The sequence below is a fragment of the Sceloporus occidentalis genome, unplaced genomic scaffold (assembly GCF_023333645.1).
Source record: "Sceloporus occidentalis isolate IW3139 unplaced genomic scaffold, rSceOcc1.0.p SCAF_206, whole genome shotgun sequence".
Taxonomy (NCBI): Eukaryota; Metazoa; Chordata; class Lepidosauria; order Squamata; family Phrynosomatidae; genus Sceloporus; species Sceloporus occidentalis.
Window position 1 is genome coordinate 874,889 of NW_028317186.1, and position 24,273 is coordinate 899,161.

The following is a 24,273-nucleotide window of genomic DNA, read 5'->3' on the forward strand; positions in this document are numbered from 1 at the left end:
CGGCTCTTTGATAAAAGCGTTGAGGCTCGGGGCGGCTGCCACTCTCACCACTATGCTGCTGGCACCTGGGGACCCCGAGACGCTTTAAACATTAACCCTTTCCTAAGCCATCACAAGGATTTTGTTGTAGTGACTCGCCATAGGTGGCAAAAGTGGTTTTGATGACGGCCCTTAAGAAAACCATGACTTGTCAGGCGGTAAAGATATTCTGAATGAAGTCACCTGTTTTTAAGCAGGGGTTCCAGCAGCGAGATAAGCACTGGCATCCACCAGCCTGGTTAGCGCCATTAGCTGTTCCTTGTTGGCATCTATGAGCCGGGGGAGGATCGGCACCATTCAGCCCAGAAATAAAATGCCCCCAACATTGTAGTGCCCTGAGCAGGCGATATACTCAGTGTGCACATTCACCAAAAGGGACAGCATGGAGGATGGGTATAGGGAGCACAGTAAGGATCCAGTCAGACCTGGTGACATTATGTGGAACTGCAAATAACATTGAAAAAAAGGCTTTACACATTGACCCCAAATCAATCGGAGCAACCCAGGGGGCAATTACCTGCCTGCCTGCCTGCCCCCTTGCCATGCCTTTGGACTGACCTGGGTTCCTGGGTGCAACCTAAGGGTTCTAGAATGGAGTTTCTTGCAGATCGAGGGCAAGTAATTCCCAGGATCCTGCAAAGGTGCCCCCCCCGGGGGATAATTAACTCATGGAGTGTCCCCCCCAGCCCATGCCGGCTTGTCACAATCCAATGCATGACCATGTAAAAGCAGCCGTGAACACGTAACCTAAACATGTGACGTAAAGAAATCCTAAACACGCATACATACAGAGCGCAAAGACGTCCTCGCAGCGGGAACAGCGCGGTCACCGGCAGCCTGTCGTCTGGTACTCAACGAGTTAACAACTCACCCAGGCTCACGTTCCAGCCATAGAATTCTGACACGCCTCTCACTCCACCAATCACAAAACAGACACAGACCTACAGGATGCTGATGATTGGCTGAACGTAAGCACCGCCCAACTCCATGGGTTTTATGGAGAGTGAGACACGAGGATGAGCAGGGTCTGAACCTTTTATTATTATTATTATCTTTTATTTATATAGCACCAACAATTCCCGCAGCGCTTCTTACAGTCCAACAAGACTAGTAGTTTTATACCATAATAACCCCTTCATAACCAAAAGACCAAAATATTGTTTTATTATTTCTACCATGTTTACAGCGCAAATTATACATCATTTTGTTTTGGAAAAGTAGGGCCTTCTTTTAAAATCATAGAAATACAGAAATATAATTTTAATTTTTTAAAAAAACAATACCAAAATAGAAAAGAAATCACATTTTTGCTGAAACATCACAGCTTAAATTTTCTTCTATACTGTAAGTGCCATAGCTGAACAGTGACCCAATTTATGTCCAGCAACGTGTATTTTTTACCCGGAGGGCCACATCCAGCTGTGGCAGTGGGATGGCAGGTGGTAGTGATGGGTGTAGCTGTGGCAGTGGGATGGCAGGTGGTAGTGATGGGTGTAGCTGTGGCAGTGGGATGGCAGGTGGTAGTGATGGGTGTAGCTGTGGCAGGTGGTAGCGGTGGGTGTAGCTGTGGCAGTGGGGTGGCAGGTGGTAGTGATGGGTGTAGCTGTGGCAGGTGGTAGTGGTGGGTGTAGCTGTGGCAGGTGGTAGTGGTGGGTGTAGCTGTGGCAGGTGGTAGTGGTGGGTGTAGCTGTGGTAGTAGGGCGGTGAGTTGTATGTTCTCCCACAGGTTAGATGGTTCCTGATCATATCCACGAGAAGACACCGAGTCGTTCCATTGAGCACTAGAATAAGAGAACCCACAGAACAGATTCTGATCCAATGGGGGCTCCTGGAACCTCAGAAGGTGAAAAAACTCTCCGGAGACGGTGGGAGGAAGAAGAACGGGGGAGCTGCTCTTCCCGCCTCAAGGTCTCCCCAATCAATAAACTGAAAGAAGGGATGGAGGTGGATGGCGTTAGCTTCTTTCAGCCTCTTGGAGGGTTTCTTGCACAGCATCTTCTCTATGAGGTCTTTGGTGTCAGGGCTGAGATGGTCAGGGTACAGCCGTGTGTCCTTGATGACCGATCTGGCCACCTTTTTAATGTCTGTCCCGCAGTAGAATGGTATGTCTCCCGTGGCCATCTCATACAGTATAACCCCGTAGTACCACCAGTCTATAGAGGCATCATTCCTTGGTGCATTTCCGGGGCTATGTATCCCAGGGTCCCAGCAAAACCATCAGCCGCCTGTCTTCGAATATGTTCTCCACAGCCAGACCAAAATCTGCTATCTTAAGATGACCCTCGTTGTCCAACAGCACGTTCTCTGGCTTCAAATTCCGATGGACGATCTTGCTATGGAAGAACGTGGTGATGTTGGGGTCAAGTCTGCCGAACATAGTAAGAAGCTTATCCAGGTCTCCTCCATTTAAGAACTGCATGGCGAAAAACAGGGAGTCCTCAGTCTGGAAAGCGGCGTGCACGCGGGTCAGGAATGGCCTATCTGCGACGTGCCTCTCCACCATAGTGCTGCTCCTGTCCTCCTCAAGAAGTTGCTTCTTCTTCATCATTTTAACGGCCAAGAATCTTTTGCTGATGGTGTCGGCAGCCAGCGGGACCTTGCCGTAGCTGCCCTTTCCCAATAAGCCATGGAAAATCCACTTGGGGGCGCTCATGTAAGACAAAAGGAAAAGAGACAGACCATAATAGTATCGACTGTTTACAATGGGGATTCAATAATGAGATCAACATATTCTCAATGTATCTTGTATTACCAAACTGGAACTAGAAGAAAAAGGCAAAGACCCAATGGTGCAAAGTCAATCAAGTATAAAAATAAAATGTATAACAACTGCACTCACATGGAGTTTTGCACACCAGAACATGTGCAAAAGGGCTTGCTCATCTCTCAATGGTTTCTTGTCTTTGTTCTTCTTTGGGTTCCACTAAAGTGCCAGTGAATAAATAATGTAGTTAAAATATATTTATTCCGGGACTGGCCCAATATATATAAATAAATAAAAAAGTAATGTCCGTAAAAAAAATCGGAGCTAAAAGCAATGAAAGTAGATGTGAAGATCCTCAGCGCGTTTCGCCACCAAGGCTTCCTCAGGAGATATTTGTAGTCAGTCTGAATGTCTGATTTGAGATTATGATTTAGACCCGGGAATTTTATTTCAAAGGAGTTGAAACATCAGAACAAGAGGCCGTGATCTAAAACTAGAGGGTCCGAGGCTTAGGTGTAATGAAAGGAAGTTTTGCTTTACTGGGAGGGTGATAGATAAGTGGAACAGCCACCAGCAGAAGTGGTAGAGGATAATACAGTAAGGGAATCGAAACATTACGGGACAATGAACATATTCAACAATGACATTACCATTGACATATGTGGGAACTCTCGGGGTTTGGCCCCAGCACCCGAACTACGGGGTCTTGACACGCCCCGCTCCCCGCCCCGTTTAAATGGGGGTGTTTCCCCGCGATGTCAGCGGGACCCCACACTGCCGTCAGCAGGTAACCGTAGCCCATGAGTTGCCCGGTATTCCCGGCCGTTGAGAATAACATTGTCACAGATTAAGACACTCGCTACAGAAGGAGGAGAAGACCCTGCTCTTGAGAGCTGACAATCTAGTCTTCATTCCGATGGACTCGGTCTTGACCCGGCCGTCGACAACCCATCAAACATGATACCAAGTCCATGGCTGAACTGAAGTTTTAAAAAACTTTATTAAACATAAAATGTCAACAAACTGCCGTCAAAACCCTCCCGCTTCTTTGTTTATGGCTTCATCTAAAATTTTCCAAAATTCTGTTTTATTTATTAAGTTATTTGATGACTTTTCTCATGTGGATTTTATCATTATGATGCTATCATATTTACAATATTTATTTACATATTTATGGCATTTACACATAAACCGCTCTCCCCTACCCTTTTCCGTACGCTCAGATGCCTTCCTTGGCGAGTGATTAGGACTACATTACCCGGCAAGCACCGCACTCATCGTTCTTCATCATGTGCTTGTGTTTGGGAGTGAAGCATGCCGGGTGATGTAGTACTCACTGCGTCTTGTAGAGACGGTTCGGAAGTCCCGTGAGTCAGGAACGCTGCGGCTGCCGGGAGTTGTAGTTTCCAGTGCTGCCGGACTCACGTGGGTCTCCATGGCTGGTTTGGAGCTTCTGTCGGATCAGGGCTACCGGGTAGATGGCAGGAAGGCGGGCGAGCTGCGCAAGATCCAGGCCCGGATGGGGGTGTTCGCTCAGGCCGATGGCTCTGCTTACATAGAGCAGGGGAACACCAAGGCCCTGGCAGTGGTGTATGGGCCGCACGAGGTGAGGCTTGGAGGTAACCCATCTACCCCCCTGTTACTGCCCTGTGCGTGCAAAATATATGCCCCCCCCCCCCCATGTCAGTGCCCTGTGCGGGCAGAATACTTACTCCTCCATTACCTGTGCGTCCAGAGTACCTACCCCAGGTCACTGATCTGCCCCCCTGATGCCCGTGGGCGAAGAGCATCTCTGCCACCCTGACGCTGCCCAGTGGGCACGGAGCATCTCTGCCCTCCCCTGATGCTGCCCCGGGGTGCGGAACATCTCTGCCCCCCTCTGATGCCGCCTGTGGACGCGGAGCATCTCTGCCCCCCCCCAGATGCCGCGGAGCATCTCTGCCCCCCCCAGATGCCGCGGAGCATCTCTGCCCCCCCCAGATGCTGCGGAGCATCTCTGCCCCCCCCAGATGCCGCGGAGCATCTCTGCCCCCCCAGATGCCGCGGAGCATCTCTGCCCCCCCAGATGCCGCGGAGCATCTCTGCCCCCCCAAATGCCGCGGAGCATCTCTGCCCCCCCAGATGCCACCCCGTGGACGCGGAGCATCTCTGCCCCCCTGACGCCGCCCCCCCTGACACTAGGCTTAAACTTCAGCGCGCAGCTCAACAGGAAGCAGAACCTTCCTGGCCCGAAGTTGTGGTTTTAGGGAGCCGGTTTCCTTGGACTCTCTTCCTCCTCCGTCTTCTCTCCTCGCCTACCCGGCTCAGAAGAGTAAATGTCGGCTTTCGTCTCTCTAGATCAGGGGCTCTCGCAGTAAAGCGCTCCACGATCGCGCCGTCGTGAACTGCCAGTTCAGCATGGCCACCTTCAGCACGAGCGAGAGGAAACGCCGTCCGCACGGAGATCGCAAGTCCACCGAGATGACGCTGCACCTCAAGCAGACCTTCGAGGCGGCCATTCTGACCCAGCTCTATCCCCGCTCACAGATAGACATCTTCGTACAGGTGAGGCCAGCGGGCGGGCGAGAGGTCAATGCAACCGGAACTCGCATGTCTCAACATAGTCCTCTCTGTCTTCCCCTTGCCCAGATCCTTCAGGCCGATGGTGGTAATTACTGCGCCAGCGTGAATGCCGCCACCCTCGCGGTGATAGATGCCGGCATCCCCATGCGGGACTACGTTTGCGCCTGCTCGGCCGGTTTCATCGAGGACACGCCGCTGGCCGACCTCAGCTACGTGGAAGAGGCAGCCGGCGGACCTCAGCTGGCTTTGGCGCTGCTTCCCAAGTCCGACCAGATCGCCTTGTTGGAAATGAACTCTCGGCTCCACGAGGACCACCTCGAGCGAGTGATAGACGCGGCGAGCAAGGCCTGTAAGGATGTTTATACCGTGCTGGACCAGGCCGTGAGAGAGCACCTTCAGGAGGTCAGCATGCTGGTGGGAGACCGAGGAACCGTGTGAAGGCCGCCAAAACCCAGCTATCTTCTAAGGAGTGCTGCCAAAGAGGAGACCGGCAAGCGGCTTCACGCGCTTTGTGTGGGAGAAGCTGAAGCTCCGTTGGGGACTCGCCAAATTGACCAAAAAAAAATAAAAAAATGAAGAACGACCACACTGGGCAGAGGGGAGGCGTCTATATCTAAACGGCTGTAAAAAAAAATATCAAAAGCTATTCATGCTGGACTCGGAGCCCCTCCTCCTACGTTGATGTGTTTTCTCATACTATAGCTGCATATAAATGTTCTTTTTAAAATAAAAATAAAAATTACATTTTTTTTTTATTTTTAAGGATTTTGCATTGAAAGCCTTTCGTGGGTTAGCGATACTCGCCTGTAGATTGGATTAAGTAACCGCATCCCCGTCTTCTGTTTTATTGCTCTGGAGGGGTCTAACGACAAGGGGGGGGGGGGGAGGGGAATCTTAAAGTTAAAAAAAAAATGAAAGTTAAAAAGAATACTTGCTTGAAGCGGAGCGGCGGGGTAGAAGAGCATTCGGCCGGCGTATATGCAGTGGGCCGTCGCTCGTTTTTAATGGTACGCGTTATTTAATGCGTATAAGTGCGGGGTCCCTTCAAATTTTTGTGGTGCGCATGTGTACATTTTAACCATTGATTTAAATGGTAGCACTTTCCTGCCTCTGATTGGCAGCTTAAGCTGTCAATCGGTTACGCTACAAACTCCCATAGGTGTCATTGAAAGTACTGACAGCTTAAGCAGCCAATCAGTGTTTTATTAGGATGCATATTGAAGTACTCGCAGAAGTAGCGCCGTCAGATTCCACAGCGCTGTACAACGGATAACAGGATATGATGTAGTGTGAAACATAACTACGTACAGAAACAATAGTAACAGGGTTCGTCAGGGTACTTTAATGTGAATTCTACAGCATGTCATGGATGCCGGACTGTCCCTTTAAATGGGGGTGTCACAGGTCAGATACAGGAAGTGTACTTCAGTATGCTTCCTGCTGTCAACAGAGGAAGTGGGGGAAGACAGCTGTCTCAACATAAATTGTAAGCTCCTTTGAGCAGGGCTCCCTTGATCTGTTGCTGTAGTTCAAATATTTGTTATATGCTACTTATGTCCTGTCTACCCATTGTACAGGGCTACGGCATATGATGGTGCTCTATTAAGCAATAATCATTTATAATAAAGCATGTAGACATTTGTATGCAGGGGTCCATTCCTTCAACTGCTGAACTGCCTTAAAGGAGCAGGCTGGTCAGTTTTTATGGTCTACGTTGAATATTTAACCCAAAACACCTCCCAAGCCAAGGAACTGCAGTCCGTCATTATCCTGATACCTTACGCAGTGCTGGGGAGATCTCCCTGTCTCTCCAAACAAAGCAGGACCTGCTATGTCTTCTGAATGTGGATATGGATATATATATATTTTTCTTTTAGAGAAAGGGTTAATCACCCTGAGAGACTGTGTGACTAATGGAGGTCTGCACTAAGGGACTAGATAAGCTCTGCCATAAAGCATCAGCTCAGTGTGGTTCTTGCATTTGGAATGGGTTTTTTTTCAAATCTTTTTTTCCCCAAAGTCACCTTATCCATTAAAGTATACATTCTACAGGGCCGGCTCAGCCCTTGCTGGAGAAACCTGCCGGTATTGGCCCTACAAGTTCTCCCTTTTCTGAATGAACCCGTTTGGCATCTTCTCCACCATTAAAATTATAGTAACCATGAGGGAGAAGTTGCGGTTTATTCGCCAAAATGTGGACGGCTCCAAACCCTGCATAATGCCCGGCTAATGCAGTGAGTTCTTTCCTTATCGCCACCTTCGTATTTGTCGGCTGGCTCTGAATGTTGGGAGTTATCACGATCCGCATTCACTAATTGTGCTTGATTAGATTGATCCTCAAATGCCGCTCCATCTTCTGCAGACTGCAATGCCCAGAATGCTTTGCCAGCCTTTTAAGAATAATGGGACGTTTTAGTGCCCTCGGTGCCCATTCCAGTTGAGGGCCCTCCCTGTGGTAACATAACTGCTGGGGCTCCATCTGAGACACGATACAGACAGGGGTTCCCAGACTGCATTACCCACAGCTGCCTGTAGGTGTCGCCACAGAAGTCTCTATTCTCCCACAGCCTGCGCTGACTCCGCCGGACAGCAGGTGTCGCTGCCAGCCTCCCAGTCACTCTCTGGTACCGCTCTGTCGAGTTACTGCTCGCGCTCTATGATCCGGAAGTCGCTGCAGGTGCAGTGACAGCAGCGAGAGGCGGTAAGTGTTACCTGTGCGCTTATACAGAGAGTGTGTACCGGCGGAGCCCCGGTTAAAAGTGTGTTAATACAGAGTGAGCGTGTCCCGGTACACAGACCATGTGAGCTGCCTGCTAATGCAGAGAGCTCATCCTTATACAGGGAGTTCCCTGTGCTGTGTGAGGTAATACACAGTGCGTCATTATACACAAAGCATATCTGTCTTTTCTATCTACTAATACAGACGGTGTAGTAATGCCTGCTATAATAGGTGTTCATTCATATAAACCTGGCACTGGGCTTACATATATCGTCCTCTGTACAGGCTGATGCCCCAAGGGTTAATCTCTATGAATGAGGACTGTGGGAATGAATGAATGTAGTCTGGTTGCCACAGGGCTTGCGTGGATAGGTGTCAGTAACTATGGACGTTGGGCATCGAGCAATATGGAGATGGGATCCTCTACACCCCATGCCTCTCAGAGACTAAGACCCCCATCATTACAGCTGAGGTTGATGTGGGTTGATCTCTTATTGCAGCTGAAGCAGTGGAGGCTACCGTTATATTCAACGCTTTGTCCCTCAATTCTTGGATTTATTGAGCCTTGGATCTGTCCTGGCAATACAATGGCTCGTTATCTAAATGCCCCCATCGGGCAATGCTGGCAGCCAAATCATGAATTTAGGACAGAGAACTGAAATTTTGCATTTACTTATTATGGCGATCGCTCCCAGCTTAGCCCTAGTCCTGCCTTACCAAATAAACCTCCGCGTTGGTGGTTCGTTACACTTCTAGGCTACGCCCTAAGACAATATGTATACCATGTCTCTCACAATGCACGGTCTAATGACTATGAGACGGGGGGGGGGGGCGTAGGGCCGATATAAAGAGCTCTCTAGAGAGCTGTTCATTGACTGAAATGTACCAAGAACAAGAGGTCGTCCTCTGAGATGCGAAGAGCGGAGATCTTATACACCGCAAAGGAAGGGATTCCTTACAGTGAGGGCAGTAAAGATAAAGAATCCACTGTCAAGAGAGAGGAGGTTCTATCAGATCCAACGGATGCCTCCAAAAAGGGGTAAAAGCAGAAAATACAGGGGTATAAATAATAGAATACACATTAATATTTAAGAGCTTCTTCTAAGATTGGCGTCAAGAAGGAATTTGTTGGTAAAATTCGAAACAAATGACTGCATTACTCTGTTAGATGCGTAATCTAATCTGCTATTACTTTACTGTTTGATTAAAATGAGCTAAAATAAGACATTTTGGTTCACATCAGGCAGCAATGTTTAATGCATGTTATAAATCAGATTAACCCACATTGAACCTCTACTTTCCAGTTCTCCTGTTACCCTTGTGAGAGACAGCCTGGCTATGGGGCTCCTCTCTGACCCGAACCGCCGACAGGCTCTGTCCCGGATTGTCACCAGGCTGAACACTCCTCTTTGGTGAGTAAATGTCTCCGACTGAAAACGTCTCAATATTGTGTCAGCATTGACAGAAAAAAAAAAACTGGTTTCATTTTGTCCTAATAAACTCCCTTTATGTGCAGACCTGGAGGCCGCCATTGTTCTCAGTCATGTAAAGCTTTGATTGACTTTCCTGCTCAAACGCCACACTGAGCTGATGACTTTCATTAGTCAGAGAGTCCGACTGGGTGATTAAGACTGAGCCATTCTATTGCTTCCCACAGGCAGTATGATAAGGAGTCAGGGTGTTTGTCTAGTAGATTGGGGTCAGTTAACATAGTGAGACCAAATATACAGCTGCCTTAAAATATTTTATTGTGCAATAAAAAAAACATTAAAAAAAAATAAATTACCGTATTTAAAGCCTGGGACTACTAACAAAAAAATTGGTGGGCTTTCCCTTTGAAATATATTTTCAGATATGGAATCTTTACCCCGATTCCATCATTGCTTGCAACACATTCTGCCATAAGGATACAGTCAACAGAAATCCAATAATCTGGCATTTTCCTTCCCATCTCTTACAGTATCATCAGCTATCTGATTGGGATAGGCTGGTTTCTAGGCCTGGCGTTTCATCCCTTCACGCTGCGCTCTTATATATCCGAGAACTCAATGGGGTCCACCATGGTGGAGGAGCAGTTTGTTTCGGGAGAAAGAGCTCTTTCGTACGCCCGAGAGTTTGTGGCACACAAGAAGGCAGCTGGGTGAGTGACTGCTTGCAAAACAGGTAGGGTGATTTATGGGCGACAGCGAGATGTGTTAAAGATCACAACCTGTGGATATTCATCTTTGTAAAAGGGTATTTGCTCGATTATTAGACCTTGTCTTATAATTGATGACGTCTTTTATTCAGACCTCCGATCCATACTAGCAATCCTACGATTTAGCACTTCTGTCGAATCAGCACTTCCGCTGCCTACTACAGCCCCCGGGCACATTATACGCACGCTTGGGGGCATCCAAAGACTTGCCAGACTCTGATCTGCAAGCAACTATGAGCCCCCGCCACTAAGTCACAATCTTCACAAAGTCTATGCTGCATAACACAGCATCGTCTCCCGCAGTCCTGCCTGTTAGTCTGTGCTCCTCTTCCCGAGTGTTTGAGAGGAGCTGGTTTAAATAGCAGCAACTCTGTATGGACTACATATCCCTTGATTCTCAGGCTGCCGTAAGGTTGACTGAGCATCATGGGACATGATGTTTCTAAAGCTGTGTTGCTTATCTGTGAGCCACTGACTGATAGGCCGGTGAGGATACAAGATTTTGTACTCATGACATATATATTAATTTACCACCCCACATTTCTACCTACCCCTACGCTTATGTACCTATAGGGTCGTCCTATAGGACATTTTCTTTTAATAAGATCCAAGATTCTTGGGGGGGGGGGGTCATTTTATAATCAATCAAATACGGGATTAGCGGCTGGGGGTAAAAAATAAGGCATGGTGCTCGCCTCACTGTTGCCACCTAGTGGTAAGGATTGGGTTAAGCTTTAGAGAGATGTAAGCAAAACCTAGCTGAGTCTGTGTCTGTATTACATCACATTGAGATTTTATCCTACCGATAAATGTAAACAATAACAAGCCGGTACCAAAGGAGAAGAGGTCCCTGCTCCTGTGAGCTTACAATCTAGTTGGTGGTTGAGGGGGAAGTGAAGCAATAGGAGAGGACGGCTTGGATGGGGATGAGTTGGCCGAGTCAGGATGAACTGTTCAGGCAGTTGGTCGATGGCTTGATTGGGGTGCTGGCTGAGAGTGTTATGACGAAAGGTTCTATGTACATCCATCTTCAAGTAATTCCAAATATAGACTCCCATATAGTCTGAAGATTTTTGTGTTTAAAAGCAAAAGGTATTTGTAAAGCGAAGCAGTTATAGTCTTGGGGTGGTTTGAAATTTAGACTTGATTTCCTCCCGTTGCTGCGCAGATCAAAAGACTTCAGTGTATTAAGAAAGGTTAAAGCTAATGAAAAGCCCAAACTTTTGTCTTACATCAGACGCCCCCTGCACCGGATAACTCCAGTCAACGGGGTAGGCTTTGTCGTTGCGTCTTAAGTTACCTCGAGTGTCTCTCTGTCTTCAGGGGCTCTCCGGTGGCCTGGCTGGAGAGGACCATGCGAAGCCTGGGCTTGGAGGTTTACACGCAGACCTTTGTCCGCACGCTGCCCTTCCCAGACGAAGCCACAGAAAGATATGTAAGTAACCGCGAGAATAATGATTGTGGTTTTATTTTCTAGACATTTTTTTCTGTAAGATTTCATCCATTGAGTTCACTCATAGAGCTGTCGTAAAGGTCAAAGGAAAAGAAAAATACATTAGTTCATAGAGTGCAATAGATGACGTTTCTTTTTTAGACGTTGTTGTCAGGCACATAGGTGGCATTGGAGCTGTAAAGATCGTGGTACTGGTGTCGGTTGTGTACATGCAGAAATCTTTTGACCTATGCACTTACTATTGTTTATTTTAAATTAAAGTTGTTTTTTAAATTATCACATCCGCTTTATTTGTTTGGGTTTTCTTTCCGCTGCAGATGGTGAAAGGTACAAATGTCTATGGGATCCTGAGAGCCCCCCGCGCAGCCAGCACCGAGTCATTGGTCCTGAGCGTCCCCTGCAGTGAGGGTCAGAACAACAATCAGGCTGCAGGGCTCCTTCTGGCTCTGGCCTCCTATTTCCGAGGTGAGGAATTAGTAATACCCCTCCTATCAAAAGTTACACAGTTTCATTTCTAAAGCCATTCTCTGCCGTTGCCACGATAGATCACTGGTACAGGGTTCGGCAAATTTGCTTTGGATCTAGGAGCCAGCAAAACGCTATTTAAAAAAAAAAAAAAGTAAATTTAATAAGCTGATAAACTAATAAATTATTGGTGAATCAAGTTAATAATTGGTAAGCATTACCTTGCTAAATAAATTGCTAAATACATTAAATGGAGAAAAATCAATGCAATTGATAAATGCATTAGTACGTTATTAAACATCAATAAAGTAATATGAATCTACCTGCGCCTGTCACTTCTGTGATGCCGAATGCCCCCCGTGCTGCGCGCATTCATCAGTTTCCGGCCCCTACCCCGCTAACCTTGGGCTCAATTCTGACACACACATCGCAACACCATTCACTTACATACACACATGCTAACACCAAATACTTACACACGCTCATTCTAACACCATACACAAACATAGGCTTACAGGCACACGCTAACACCACATGCTCATGTAGTCATCCCTTTTTAACATTGACTAACAGACCAAACATATGCAGCTTCTATTGTGCTGATTGTAAGCTCTGTGGACCAGAGAAAACACCTGGCTCAAATGGTGCATTTGTATTGATACATGACCCATATGAACGGCATAATCTGACTTGCTTAGTTACGCTGGCTTTTGTGCACCTTCAGGGCAGATCTACTGGGCAAAGGACATCATTTTCCTGGTGAACGAGCACGACCTGATTGGGATGGAGGCCTGGCTGGAGGGCTATCATGACGTGAACGTGACAGGTAACGATACCGAGAGACAAATGCTCAACAAAGTCAGTTTATCAGCTCGAGTGGCATGAGAGGCGTTTTAGTAAACTGTACAAATGACCAGGTGGGAAGGGGTTAAATGTGCTGTTTTGCGTCCTCTTGCTAAAAAAAAGTTATTCTTCTTGAATGTCCCAAAGCCTTTCCAAAAATACATTTAGTGTTTTTTGTTAATAATGGAACAGTGGGTTTAATTAATCAGCTGACTCGGACTCCATCGCAGCTGCCGTGCTGGACTCTAACCCTAGGTATGTTTCTTTCTTGCAGAGATAAAGTCCTCGGTGATGATGGGGCGAGCTGGCGCCATCCAAGCTGCCGTTTCCCTCGAGCTGAACAGTGATGTCATCACCAGCTTCGATGTGGTGGTGGAGGGACTAAACGGGCAACTTCCCAACCTGGATATGGTGAATCTGTTCAACGCCTTCTGTATGAAGAACGCCCTCCTCTGCACCATCCAGGGCAAGGTGGATTACCTCTAATTAACCCCGTTCTTTCTCTCCTGCGTTTCTTATCCTAGAGGTGTATTCACTTACCTGAGGGTTTGCAGGGAGCGTTGAACGTTTCGTCTCCCTGATGTCATTGTGCATCCTGTAGGATCGACACCATGAGCTTCTCCTGCAGGAAGGACTGAGGTGACCCCGTGCAATCTCACTCATTTAACAATACATTATACAGGGCTGACTCAGCCCTTCCTGCAAGAGAAGCTTATTTCATTTGATCCTTTGTAATTTACAGTGACGTCAGGGAGATGAAATTCCCATCCCTCCCCGTTTATTTTAGTACGCCCCTGAAAAGCTAAAATGCTTCGTTCTCCTGCAAACTTACAGTTTAGTAAATACACTATTGTGCCCGTTTCTTGCAGCTGCAACGCAACGACTACGACACTTTCCCGGGCTATGTTCACAACTTGCAGACCATGCTGCTTATGGTTCTCAAGCAGGGCTCTGGACGGCCGCAGGGGGACCACGGGCTCTTTCTGAGATACCACATAGAGGCCATCACCCTGCGCGGCATCAACAGCTTCCGCCAGTACAAGTACGACATGAGCACGGTGGGAAAGTAAGTCCTTCTCTGCTTTTATCACACTTAATTCTTGATTACTGTATCAATCTTTGTTGCTCATCCTAATACCAAACTAGACACAGTAATCAAGAGTTACAAAGCAGATCAGATGAAGAGCCGGGAGCTGAAAACTTCGTCAGAATCCTCAAACTCAAGCCAAATGTGATCTCCTTAAAGGAACGGTCTAGTCCTCTAAATCAGGGGCGTCCAACCTGTGGCCCTCCAGCTGCTGCAGGACTTTATCTCCCATCCTCCTCAGCCAGCCCCTTAGCTGAAAGAGCATTATGGGAGATGTAGTCCTGCAGCAGCTGGAGAGCTGCAGGTTGGACGCCCCTGCTCTAAATGGTATTTTGCTCCCTGCCCTATTTCCCTGTTAAATGCATGCAGAATGGGTTACTGCATGCATTCTTTAATTATTAGATTAGTGTATGGCTGGCGTATATACACAAGCCAGGACACATTAGTATGTTGACTTGCGCTTGCTCCGTAGCGCTCCCGTTTAAGTCTCTGAAGCAGCTGCCAGTCTCACGTGTGCTTCAGCACAGGTGTGAGTGGAGTCCATGGGAGATGGGCTTCGATATGCGTTTAACGTAAGAAAGGACTCCTTTAATGTGGGCTTCTACCACCAGTTGTGTAGAATAATTATACAAATAATAAACCAATAATATATTGATCATATTGATAATAGTTTTGCTGTCATGTTCCGTGTCCTTGCAGGACTCTCGAAGGGATGTTCCGCAAACTAAATAACCTCTCGGAGCGCTTACACCAGTCTTACTTCTTCTACCTCCTTCCGTCCCTGTCTCGTTTTGTGTCCATTGGAATCTACATGCCGGCCATCGGCTTCATCATCCTCATTCTGATTTTACGAATATCCTTCTCAGCAGCTCGTTTTACCAGCAAATGATTTAATTTTTTTAATAGATGTCCGTGAGATCTGCACAGGGCAGAGGTTATCTTACGAGATCACCACCAATACTTATTTTAACCATCTTCAGAATAAAAAGCTCAAGAGATAATCTAATCAGTATAGTGTTCTAGTTGCCCTTTATCACTCCTGTGTTCCAGTGGCCCTTTATCACTCTCATCACTCCTGTGTTCCAATGGCCCTTTATCACTCCCATCACTCCTGTGTTCCAATGGCCATTTATCACTCCCATCACTCCTGTGTTGCAATGGCCCTTTATCACTCCCATCACTCCTGTGTTCCAATGGCCCTTTATCACTCTCATCACTCCTGTGTTGCAATGGCCCTTTATCACTCCCATCACTCCTGTGTTCCAATGGCCCTTTATCACTCCCATCACTCCTGTGTTGCAATGGCCCTTTATCACTCCCATCACTCCTGTGTTCCAATGGCCCTTTATCACTCCCATCACTCCTGTGTTCCAATGGCCCTTTATCACTCCCATCACTCCTGTGTTCCAATGGCCCTTTATCACTCCCATCACTCCTGTGTTCCAATGGCCCTTTATCACTCCCATCACTCCTGTGTTGCAATGGCCCTTTATCACTCCCATCATTCCTGTGTTGCAATGGCCCTTTATCACTCCCATCACTCCTGTGTTCCAATGGCCCTTTATCACTCCCATCACTCCTGTGTTCCAATGGCATGTTGTGTTCTCTGATCCAAGTTTAAGTTTAAAAGGATGATTGATGTTAGAAAAACCCTTTTTGTAATTATGTTACAGCCAGAAATGTCCTTGTTTTCCATGAAAACAGCCGAGTGACCCCAAACGTTTAGATGATAGTTTAAGTTAATTCTGAATCCTTCTTGTCCTGTGAAATAGTATCGCACTCCTCACCATGCGGTCCCAGGATTAGAATGTGTAAGTGATAACCACCACAACCTTCCTATGTCATCCTTAACCTTGTGATCACTCCCTGGATCTGTGGATTAAACTGAGCCGATCCGAAGGAGCGACGGAAGACGGCGCAGTGGACGGAGCAGAGCAGGTATGGATGCAAACCTTAAAGCAGTGGCCCTTAACCCTCTCCTCAAGGCACACCTGACAGTCCAGGATTTAGGTATCGCTCAGGTGTGTCTAAGGTGTTTTTGTCTTAACACACCTGAGTAATACCCAAATCCTGGACTGCTAGATGTGCCTTGAGGGAAACGGTTGAGAAGCATTGCCTTAAAGAACAGTAATTAATTTATAAGTATATAAAAGGTGAGTTAAGGTTTCATATCTGTCTTGCTTCTCCTCTCCCAACATTATGAAACTAGGCCTCAAGACCTGGATTCCTGACTCTGGCTACCCCGATCGTGATCTGCCACGCCACGGGTCTCAGCCTTTACTACCTCCCTACGCTGAGCCAGGACATGGCGACCGACCACTTTCCCGTCTCCGAGTCGGAGGCTGTTGTTCTCATCGCTATTGCTATATATGTGGCTGGTCTGGCACTGCCGCACAACACGCACAGGTACTAAAGTAAATCGGTTGCTGCTACCCTTTACACACTTTACCAACCTTTGTACAAATTGATTCGAAGCTAGTACTATGCAGCACTAGCTGTGAATTCTATACACATGTAACACTGGCTGAGTATAGGCAACCCCCCACCAACATTTCTTTTAATTATTATTGCGATAAGCTTTTAAAATATTCTAGTTTCTGTTTGAAAGCAATTTAATTTTTGAATAATACAATGCGTTTTCACGACTGCAAATCAGTCCAGTCCACTAGAGAAATGCGCTCAGTACTAATAGCAGCCAGATAATCTGACTATTGAAAGTCTACCGAGGGACGGACTTCATTGTCGTTGCCATAAAGCATCAGCTCGGTGTGGTGTTTAAACGGGGAAAGACACCCAAAATGACAAGAATGGCGGCCGCCAGGTCAGCAGATAACAGGGGCTTGCGGGGACAAAAAAATGCTTTTATTTTGCGCTGCATTACTGGATACAACACTTAAAGAGGAAAACTTTTTTTCCTTGGACCTCCTCTTGTCTTTTATTGGCCTGCTTTTATCTGTAATCTTATGGCCCTGGCTGAGCACCCATTTCTTTAGGATAAAATCAGGCCGTGGATGTCGTATAAGTGCTATATCCATGCATCGCACAAGCTGTAGCTGAATTTGATCGCTGGTAATTCTCTTTTACAGGGCTCTGACGGGAGCCGGATGGAATCAAGGTTGGATGACCCTGAAATTAATCTCTCTCCTGTACTTGGCCATTCAGCTGGGCTGCATTGCTGTGATAAATTTCTCCTTGGGTTTTATTCTGGCTGTGACGATTGTCCCCGTGGCAGCCTTAGTCCAACCCGGTGGACCCAAGTAAGCGTTCCCATCCCTGTATGAAGCATGAGACCCCCATCCTGTAATAGAAGGAATCAGAGCTGTGCAGCTTATAATTGAGTTATCAGAATGTGGATCGGGATATAGCTGTAATTTTGCTCGAATGTGTGGTTATAAAATTGTAGATGGATACAACGTTAAGGCTGGCGGTAGGAATCACTTATGTGAAGGGGGTTTGGGTAGCACTTTGTGACTTTGGGCTCCTGTATCACTGAGAAAAGCCTTTGAATTGCTACGTTATGCCATCACTTTATGTTGCAGGTTTCTACATGCGATTCTTCTTGTCCTGGTCACTCCAGCCACCATCCTGCTAGGAAGTATCTTCCTGTACCGGGAGCTCATAGAGTACCCCGTCACCTTGCTAGAGTGCTGGCAGCTTTTCCTCCAGGCCATCGCAGGGGGGATGCTGGACCACTACCTCTATGGTTCCTTGCTCTTTCCGTTCATTGCATTCTTCACCTATCCTTGCTGGTTGCAACTCTGGAACGTTGTCTTCTGGAAATAAAAACAGACTGCCTATTGTGTTCACGAAACCCCCTTCCTTTCTCATTATGGGCTGGAAAAACCATGACTGAGAAGACCTCTTCAGGATACGCCCAGTCGAAAAGGTTTTTCTGGTCACCTGGTATTACTCTGCGGTGCTACCAGTCCAGTGAAATGGTGTGAAGAACCAACATCCCGATGTTAGGAGGAGGAATGGGTTTAGGGGGAGACACAAAGTATCAATCCAGACATGGACTTTGAACCAATTGTCAGCCAGGGGTCGACTGCATGAGATTTTTTTTTTCTTTAATGTATATTTTTTTTGGGTGGTCTTAACTTAGTGTGCTTGAGAGAGATCTTGTGTGGGACCTCTGTAACGAGACGTGGAGAGGACAGTGTTATGCATGATCTGAGTTAAGAAATTCCGCGGATTAAATTATTTATCGGGCTGTTGTGACAAAAAAACCCACTTATGGTTCCCTTGGTAATATTTGGTTATGAAATAAATATTTTTTTCTTATATAAGTTTATTTTCCTTAACATTCCTAACATAACGTTAGTCATTTAAGTTGTTGAAGGACACAAGTGCATCAAGTTCTGAAATACTCTCCCAATTCCTTATAAAAGAACGAGGGGTAAAACGAGGGGCATTTTGCTTTGGCGAATTACTTAAGGCTGCCACCATTAGGGAGCCAAGCTGGCCCTTTGTGATTTTAGCCCAAGTTTCGGGATTCTTTTCTTTCGGGAATTGTACCGGAGGATTGGAGGAAGGCAGATGTGGTTCCTATTTTCAAAAAGGGTTCCAACTCTGTGCCCGGAAATTATAGACCTGTGAGCTTAACTTCTGTATTTGAAGGGCTGTTTAGGGATAATATTCAGGAATTCATTGGGAAGAACAGTATTATTAGCAAAAATCAGCATGGTTTTATGAAACATAGGTCCTGTCAAACTAATTGAATTGCATTCTATGAAGAAGTAAGTAGAAGTGTGGATCAGGGGGTCGCGGTGGATGGAATCTACTTGGATTTTGCCGACGCGTTTGACTCGGTTCCACACAATAGGTTAGAATTCAAACTGAAGGAAATCGGTCTGGATGCAAATTCTTGTTCTTGGGTAGAACCTTGGCTTAGAGATAGAGAACAGAGAGTCGTCATAAACGGTAAATTTTCAAGCTGGTCAAAAGTGGTAAGTGGTGTCCCTCAGGGTTCTGTTCTGGGACCAATTTTATTCAACATATTTATAAATGACCTGGCAGTAGGCGTTGAAAGTCATGTTTCTGTGTTTGCAGATGACACTAAACTAGGTAAAGTTATACAGGGCGAGCCGGATATTACAGAGCTTCAGAGGGATCTAGATAGACCGGGGGACTGGGCACACAAATGGCAGATGAAATTCAATGTAGATAAATGTAAAGTTATGCACTGCGGGGTAGCGAATGCACAAGCAACCTACACCCTAAACGGTAGTGAATTAGGGGTAACGACAAATGAGAAGGATTTGGGAATTGTTATAGACAACAAACTAGGCAACAATGTGCAGTGTCAGTCAGCGGTTGCTAAGGCCAGTAAGGTATTGTCGTGTATAATAAGGGGCATCAAGTCGCGGGATAAAGATATGATTTTGCCTCTGTATAAATCAATGGTAAGGCCGCACCTTGAATATGCTGTGCAATTTTGGGCACCTATTCTAAAGAAGGATATCATAGCACTAGAAAGGGTGCAGAGGCGGGCTACAAAATTAATAAAAGGAATGGAGCAATATAGTTATGAAGAAAGGTTAACTAATTTAAATCTGTTTAGTTTAGAAAAACGTTGCCTCAGAGGGGATATGATAGCGTTATATAAATATATGCGGGGGGCCGATACAAACCATTGTGTGGAAATCTGTTCATAAACAGGACTGTGCACAGGACGCGGGGTCCGGCGTTCAGACTGGAAGAAAGGAGATTTAGTCTAAGGCAGAGGAAAGGGTTTTTTACAGTAAGGGCAGTAAGGATGTGGAATTCTCTGCCTGCAGAGGTAGTTTTATCGGAGTCGGTACAGACGTTTAAACTGCAACTGGATGGATACCTGGAAAAACATAATATTCGGGATATAATCTGTAATTACGGGGAAACGGCTTATTGATCCAAGGAGAAATCTGACGGCCATTTTGGGGTCAAGAAGGAATTTTTTCCCCGGTTAGTGCAAAATTGGAAAGAGCGAAACCGGGGGGTTTTTTGCCTTCTTTTGGATCAACAGCAAAAAATTAACCGATACAGGAAAGGCTGAACTTGATGGCCGCAGGTCTTTTATCAGCCTCTGTGACTCTGTAACTATATTGAACCAATTCATTCACCGGGCATAAAGCTGTGTAGAAGGGATGGTGCCTAATGCTATGAATGCAGAATTTTACATTACAAACACTTAATGAATAAGAACACACTAAAATAAAATATTTATGCCTAAAAACAGAATATCTGGGAATTAAAATTTCTTTTAATTTCCACTTTCTTGTACTGGGTGATAAAAGGGTAACAGATTTACGAGTTTAATTCATCTTTTATTTGATCCTTTTTTTCCTTTCATGCTTTGCCTAATTCTGTATAGACATTCTATATATTAACCAGGCAGAGTACGAAAGAATCTTCAGCAATCATGAGTACAGAAAGCATTTTTTTTTCCTATTACATTATATTTTATGGAAAGCTACCAGATGCTGCAGTGCAATGACAGTACCGGCGAATAAAAATAATGCTTTTAAAAATAGCCATGTCAATAGTTTCTTTTTATCATTTAACAAAATGCAAAGTGATGCGTGTGACGGAAGCCTCCATCACCGGGGCCACTGGAGAGGCCTGACTGCCGGCCTCCTCCCTATTGAGGATGGGCCCTGGGTCTGTAAAGGCTTCTGTGGCTACCCCCAGCAGTATCATCTCATCACTGGCTGAGGGGATTATCTCCAGCAGACAGCCAGGATCTGCCACCAGGGAGTGACCACCATTGTTTTAATTTAATATCAGACCCCTCCACCCCATGGTGCATTATTATGTTGTGTAAATCAGTCTCCCCCCCAATGTATTGTTAATCCCGTTACTGCCCCTGTTGTCTCCGGGAGGCAGATTAAGGGGGCGGTTTGTGTCCCAATATCTTGTTTTATGTTAATGTGTGTTTTGCTGGATATATCCAGCTCTGTGTGTCCAAAATAAATCAGTCTTCGTTTGGTTTTACCCGACACTGAGTCTCGGCGAGTGACTGGGGAGCCGGGGAAAGTGTGGAGTCCCAGGCTAAGGGAGCACAAGACAGCGGAGGCAGTCGGTCGGACGAGCCAGCTCCGTGACAATGCGTCTTTCATCTGCTGCACTAAGTTTCCTTGGTCGACCGCTATATCTATGGTCCTCAACATTGCCCGTTTCTTTGTCCTTCTTTAAAAGAGCTTGGGCAGAACATCTGGAAAGTCCTGTCTCCCTTGATGTTTCTGCCTGGGAGAGACCGTGCTGATGAAGGATCCCTACCTTGTGTGTTGTTGCTGTGCTGAGTGCTGCCATGGTGTATGCCTTTTAACAGCAGTCTGCCTTTTCCTCACTCAGTTTTGTTCCTCCTACACAACTGTTTCAGTTACAGTTAATGATTGTGTTTCAACCTACATATAAACTTGATGATCACTAGCAATCTTTGGCATAGTTGTTTAATCAGACACCTAACTATATGCCTAGATCAGGGGTTCTCAAACTGAGGCCCTCCAGCTGCTGCTGGACTACATCTCCCATACTCCTCAGCCAGCCCCTTAGCTGAAGGAGCATTATGGGAGATGTAGTCCTGCAGCAGCTGGAGGGCCGCAGTTTGAGAACCCCTGACCTAGAAGAATTGATTCTGTTTTGAAGGAAAAGGGTGGTCACGCCAAATATTCATTTGATTTACGATTCTATTCTCTTCACTCACTTTGCATTTTGTTAAATGATAAAAATTAACATGTTTTTTTTTTTTGCAAATATTCTTACTTTACAGGATTTTTTACACCTGCCTATAACTTTTGCACAGTACGGTTAGAATATCACTGGGGATGGCTTTTTCTGGCACTCGTGTCTGGCCAGGTGTAACGGTACATCTGTTCTCATTAATTCCAATCATTCTCCGGCAGTCTGAGCTGTCGGGAGGTGTATGTGCAGGAATGAACAGACTTTTCTGCCTCTTAAAGGGGAACTTTCCATCATAACTACAGAATTCATCCCATTTGGTCGCCCTTTTAACCTCCTTGTCTTAGATTGAGGGGATCCTTAGATGTGCCTTATGACAGCCTGGTCTCCCGCATATTGGCAGGAAAGCTTCAAAATATGGACTTTTATATTCTACGAGTCGTTTGGGCCAAAATAGGACAATATAGGTCAAATAAAATAGCATAATTATTTTGTAGATATTTGTAGAAAGCCGATTCTGTGGCAGAACTAACATTATTTAACCAATTTCCTTTCCTGAAGCTCTCTCCCCGCCCCCAACCCTCCCCACAAAGGTTGCCTGAGCCAATCAACCACTATCAGCAACTTAATAAGGGAGACAAATGAACGGGGAGGAATAATCATTCGAGTTAAGATACATTTACCCATCATATAAACCAAAAATCTGTAAAATCGGTTACATGGGGCCATTTAGTGTATATTATTGCAAAATGTAGGATTTGGGGAGAAAGTAACATATTAGTAAATGCTATTTTTTCTGTTGTATGGTGTTGACATCACAGGTATTAAAAGGGTTAAGGAGGGTTAGAAAATCTAAACAACCCTCCGCTGGCGGCTGAGCTGATTTAGACAAAGTGCGGACAGAGATGTTCGGAATGCAAAGAAACGGCATGAAAGCTCTTTATTCAAGCAGAACGGTGGAGGAGAGAACTTCAGACAACTTCAGACGCGTATTAATGGGCATTCGGCAGAACCGGCGGGCTGTCTGAGAATCCGCAGACGGCGAATATTCACAAAAGAAAACTTACGTGAGCCGGACGTGTGACTAAACCCACTCTGCAAAAACACCCAGGGAGTAATATAACACCTCCGGCGCTGTATACAGTAATATACCCCCCCCCCGGTGCTGTATACATTAATAACCCCCCAGCGCTGTATACAGTAATATAACCCCCAGCGCTGTATACAGTAATATAACCCCCAGCGCTGTATACAGTAATATAACCCCCAGCGCTGTATACAGTAATATAGCCCCCCCAGCGCTGTATACAGTAATATAACCCCCAGCGCTGTATACAGTAATATAACCCCAGCGCTGTATACAGTAATATAACCCCCCAGCGCTGTATACAGTAATATAACCCCCAGCGCTGTATACAGTAATATAACCCCCAGCGCTGTATACAGTAATATAACCTCCAGCACTGTATACAGTAATATAACCCCAGCGCTGTATACAGTAATATAACCCCCCAGCGCTGTATACAGTAATATAACCCCCCAGCGCTGTATACAGTAATATAACCCCCAGCGCTGTATACAGTAATATAACCCCCAGCACTGTATACAGTAATATAACCTCCAGCACTGTATACAGTAATATAACCCCCCCCGGTGCTGTATACATTAATAACCCCCCAGCGCTGTATACAGTAATATAACCCCCCAGCGCTGTATACAGTAATATAACCCCCCAGCGCTGTATACAGTAATATAACCCCAGCGCTGTATACAGTAATATAACCCCCCAGCGCTGTATACAGTAATATAACCCCCAGCGCTGTATACAGTAATATAACCCCCAGCGCTGTATACAGTAATATAACCTCCAGCACTGTATACAGTAATATAACCCCAGCGCTGTATACAGTAATATAACCCCCCAGCGCTGTATACAGTAATATAACCCCCCAGCGCTGTATACAGTAATATAACCCCCAGCGCTGTATACAGTAATATAACCCCCCCAGCGCTGTATACAGTAATATAACCCCCAGCGCTGTATACAGTAATATAACCCCCAGCGCTGTATACAGTAATATAACCCCCCAGCGCTGTATACAGTAATATAACCCCCAGCGCTGTATACAGTAATATAACCCCCCAGCGCTGTATACAGTAATATAACCCCCCAGCGCTGTATACAGTAATATAACCCCCAGCGCTGTATACAGTAATATAACCCCCAGCGCTGTATACAGTAATATACCCCCAGCGCTGTATACAGTAATATAACCCCCAGTGCTGTATACAGTAATATACCCCCAGCGCTGTATACAGTAATATAACCCCCCCAGCGCTGTACACAGTAATATAACCCCCCAGTGCTGTATACAGTAATATAACCCCCAGCGCTGTATACAGTAATATAACCCCCCAGCACTGTATACAGTAATATAACCCCCAGCGCTGTATACAGTAATATAACCCCAGCACTGTATACAGTAATATAACCCCCAGCGCTGTATACAGTAATATAACCCCCAGCGCTGTATACAGTAATATAACC

At 46.0% G+C, this 24,273-nt stretch overlaps 2 protein-coding genes across 3 annotated transcripts; both read left to right on the top strand.

The window, feature by feature from the left end:
* The first annotated feature begins 4,178 nt into the window (after window positions 1-4,178).
* LOC149277891 (exosome complex component RRP41-like) lies at window positions 4,179-5,743 on the top strand. Its single transcript, XM_089502609.1, has 3 exons — window positions 4,179-4,349; window positions 5,081-5,287; window positions 5,372-5,743. Exons 1-3 carry the CDS (start codon window positions 4,179-4,181, stop codon window positions 5,741-5,743), a joined length of 750 nt encoding a protein of 249 aa, XP_089358735.1.
* Window positions 5,744-9,362: 3,619 nt separating this feature from the next.
* LOC149277892 (GPI-anchor transamidase component GPAA1-like) lies at window positions 9,363-17,852 on the top strand. Of its 2 annotated transcripts, none has more exons than XM_089502614.1 (12): window positions 9,363-9,436; window positions 9,985-10,164; window positions 11,545-11,656; window positions 11,992-12,139; window positions 12,864-12,965; window positions 13,257-13,453; window positions 13,852-14,048; window positions 14,769-14,922; window positions 15,933-16,030; window positions 16,287-16,475; window positions 17,156-17,326; window positions 17,609-17,852. In XM_089502614.1, the coding sequence occupies exons 1-12, from the start codon at window positions 9,363-9,365 to the stop codon at window positions 17,850-17,852; spliced, it is 1,866 nt and encodes a 621-aa protein (XP_089358740.1). The 2 variants fall into 2 exon arrangements, with proteins under 2 accessions (XP_089358740.1, XP_089358741.1); XM_089502615.1 differs by having other exon boundaries at window positions 15,933-16,007; window positions 16,279-16,475.
* The last annotated feature ends 6,421 nt before the right edge of the window (window positions 17,853-24,273 follow it).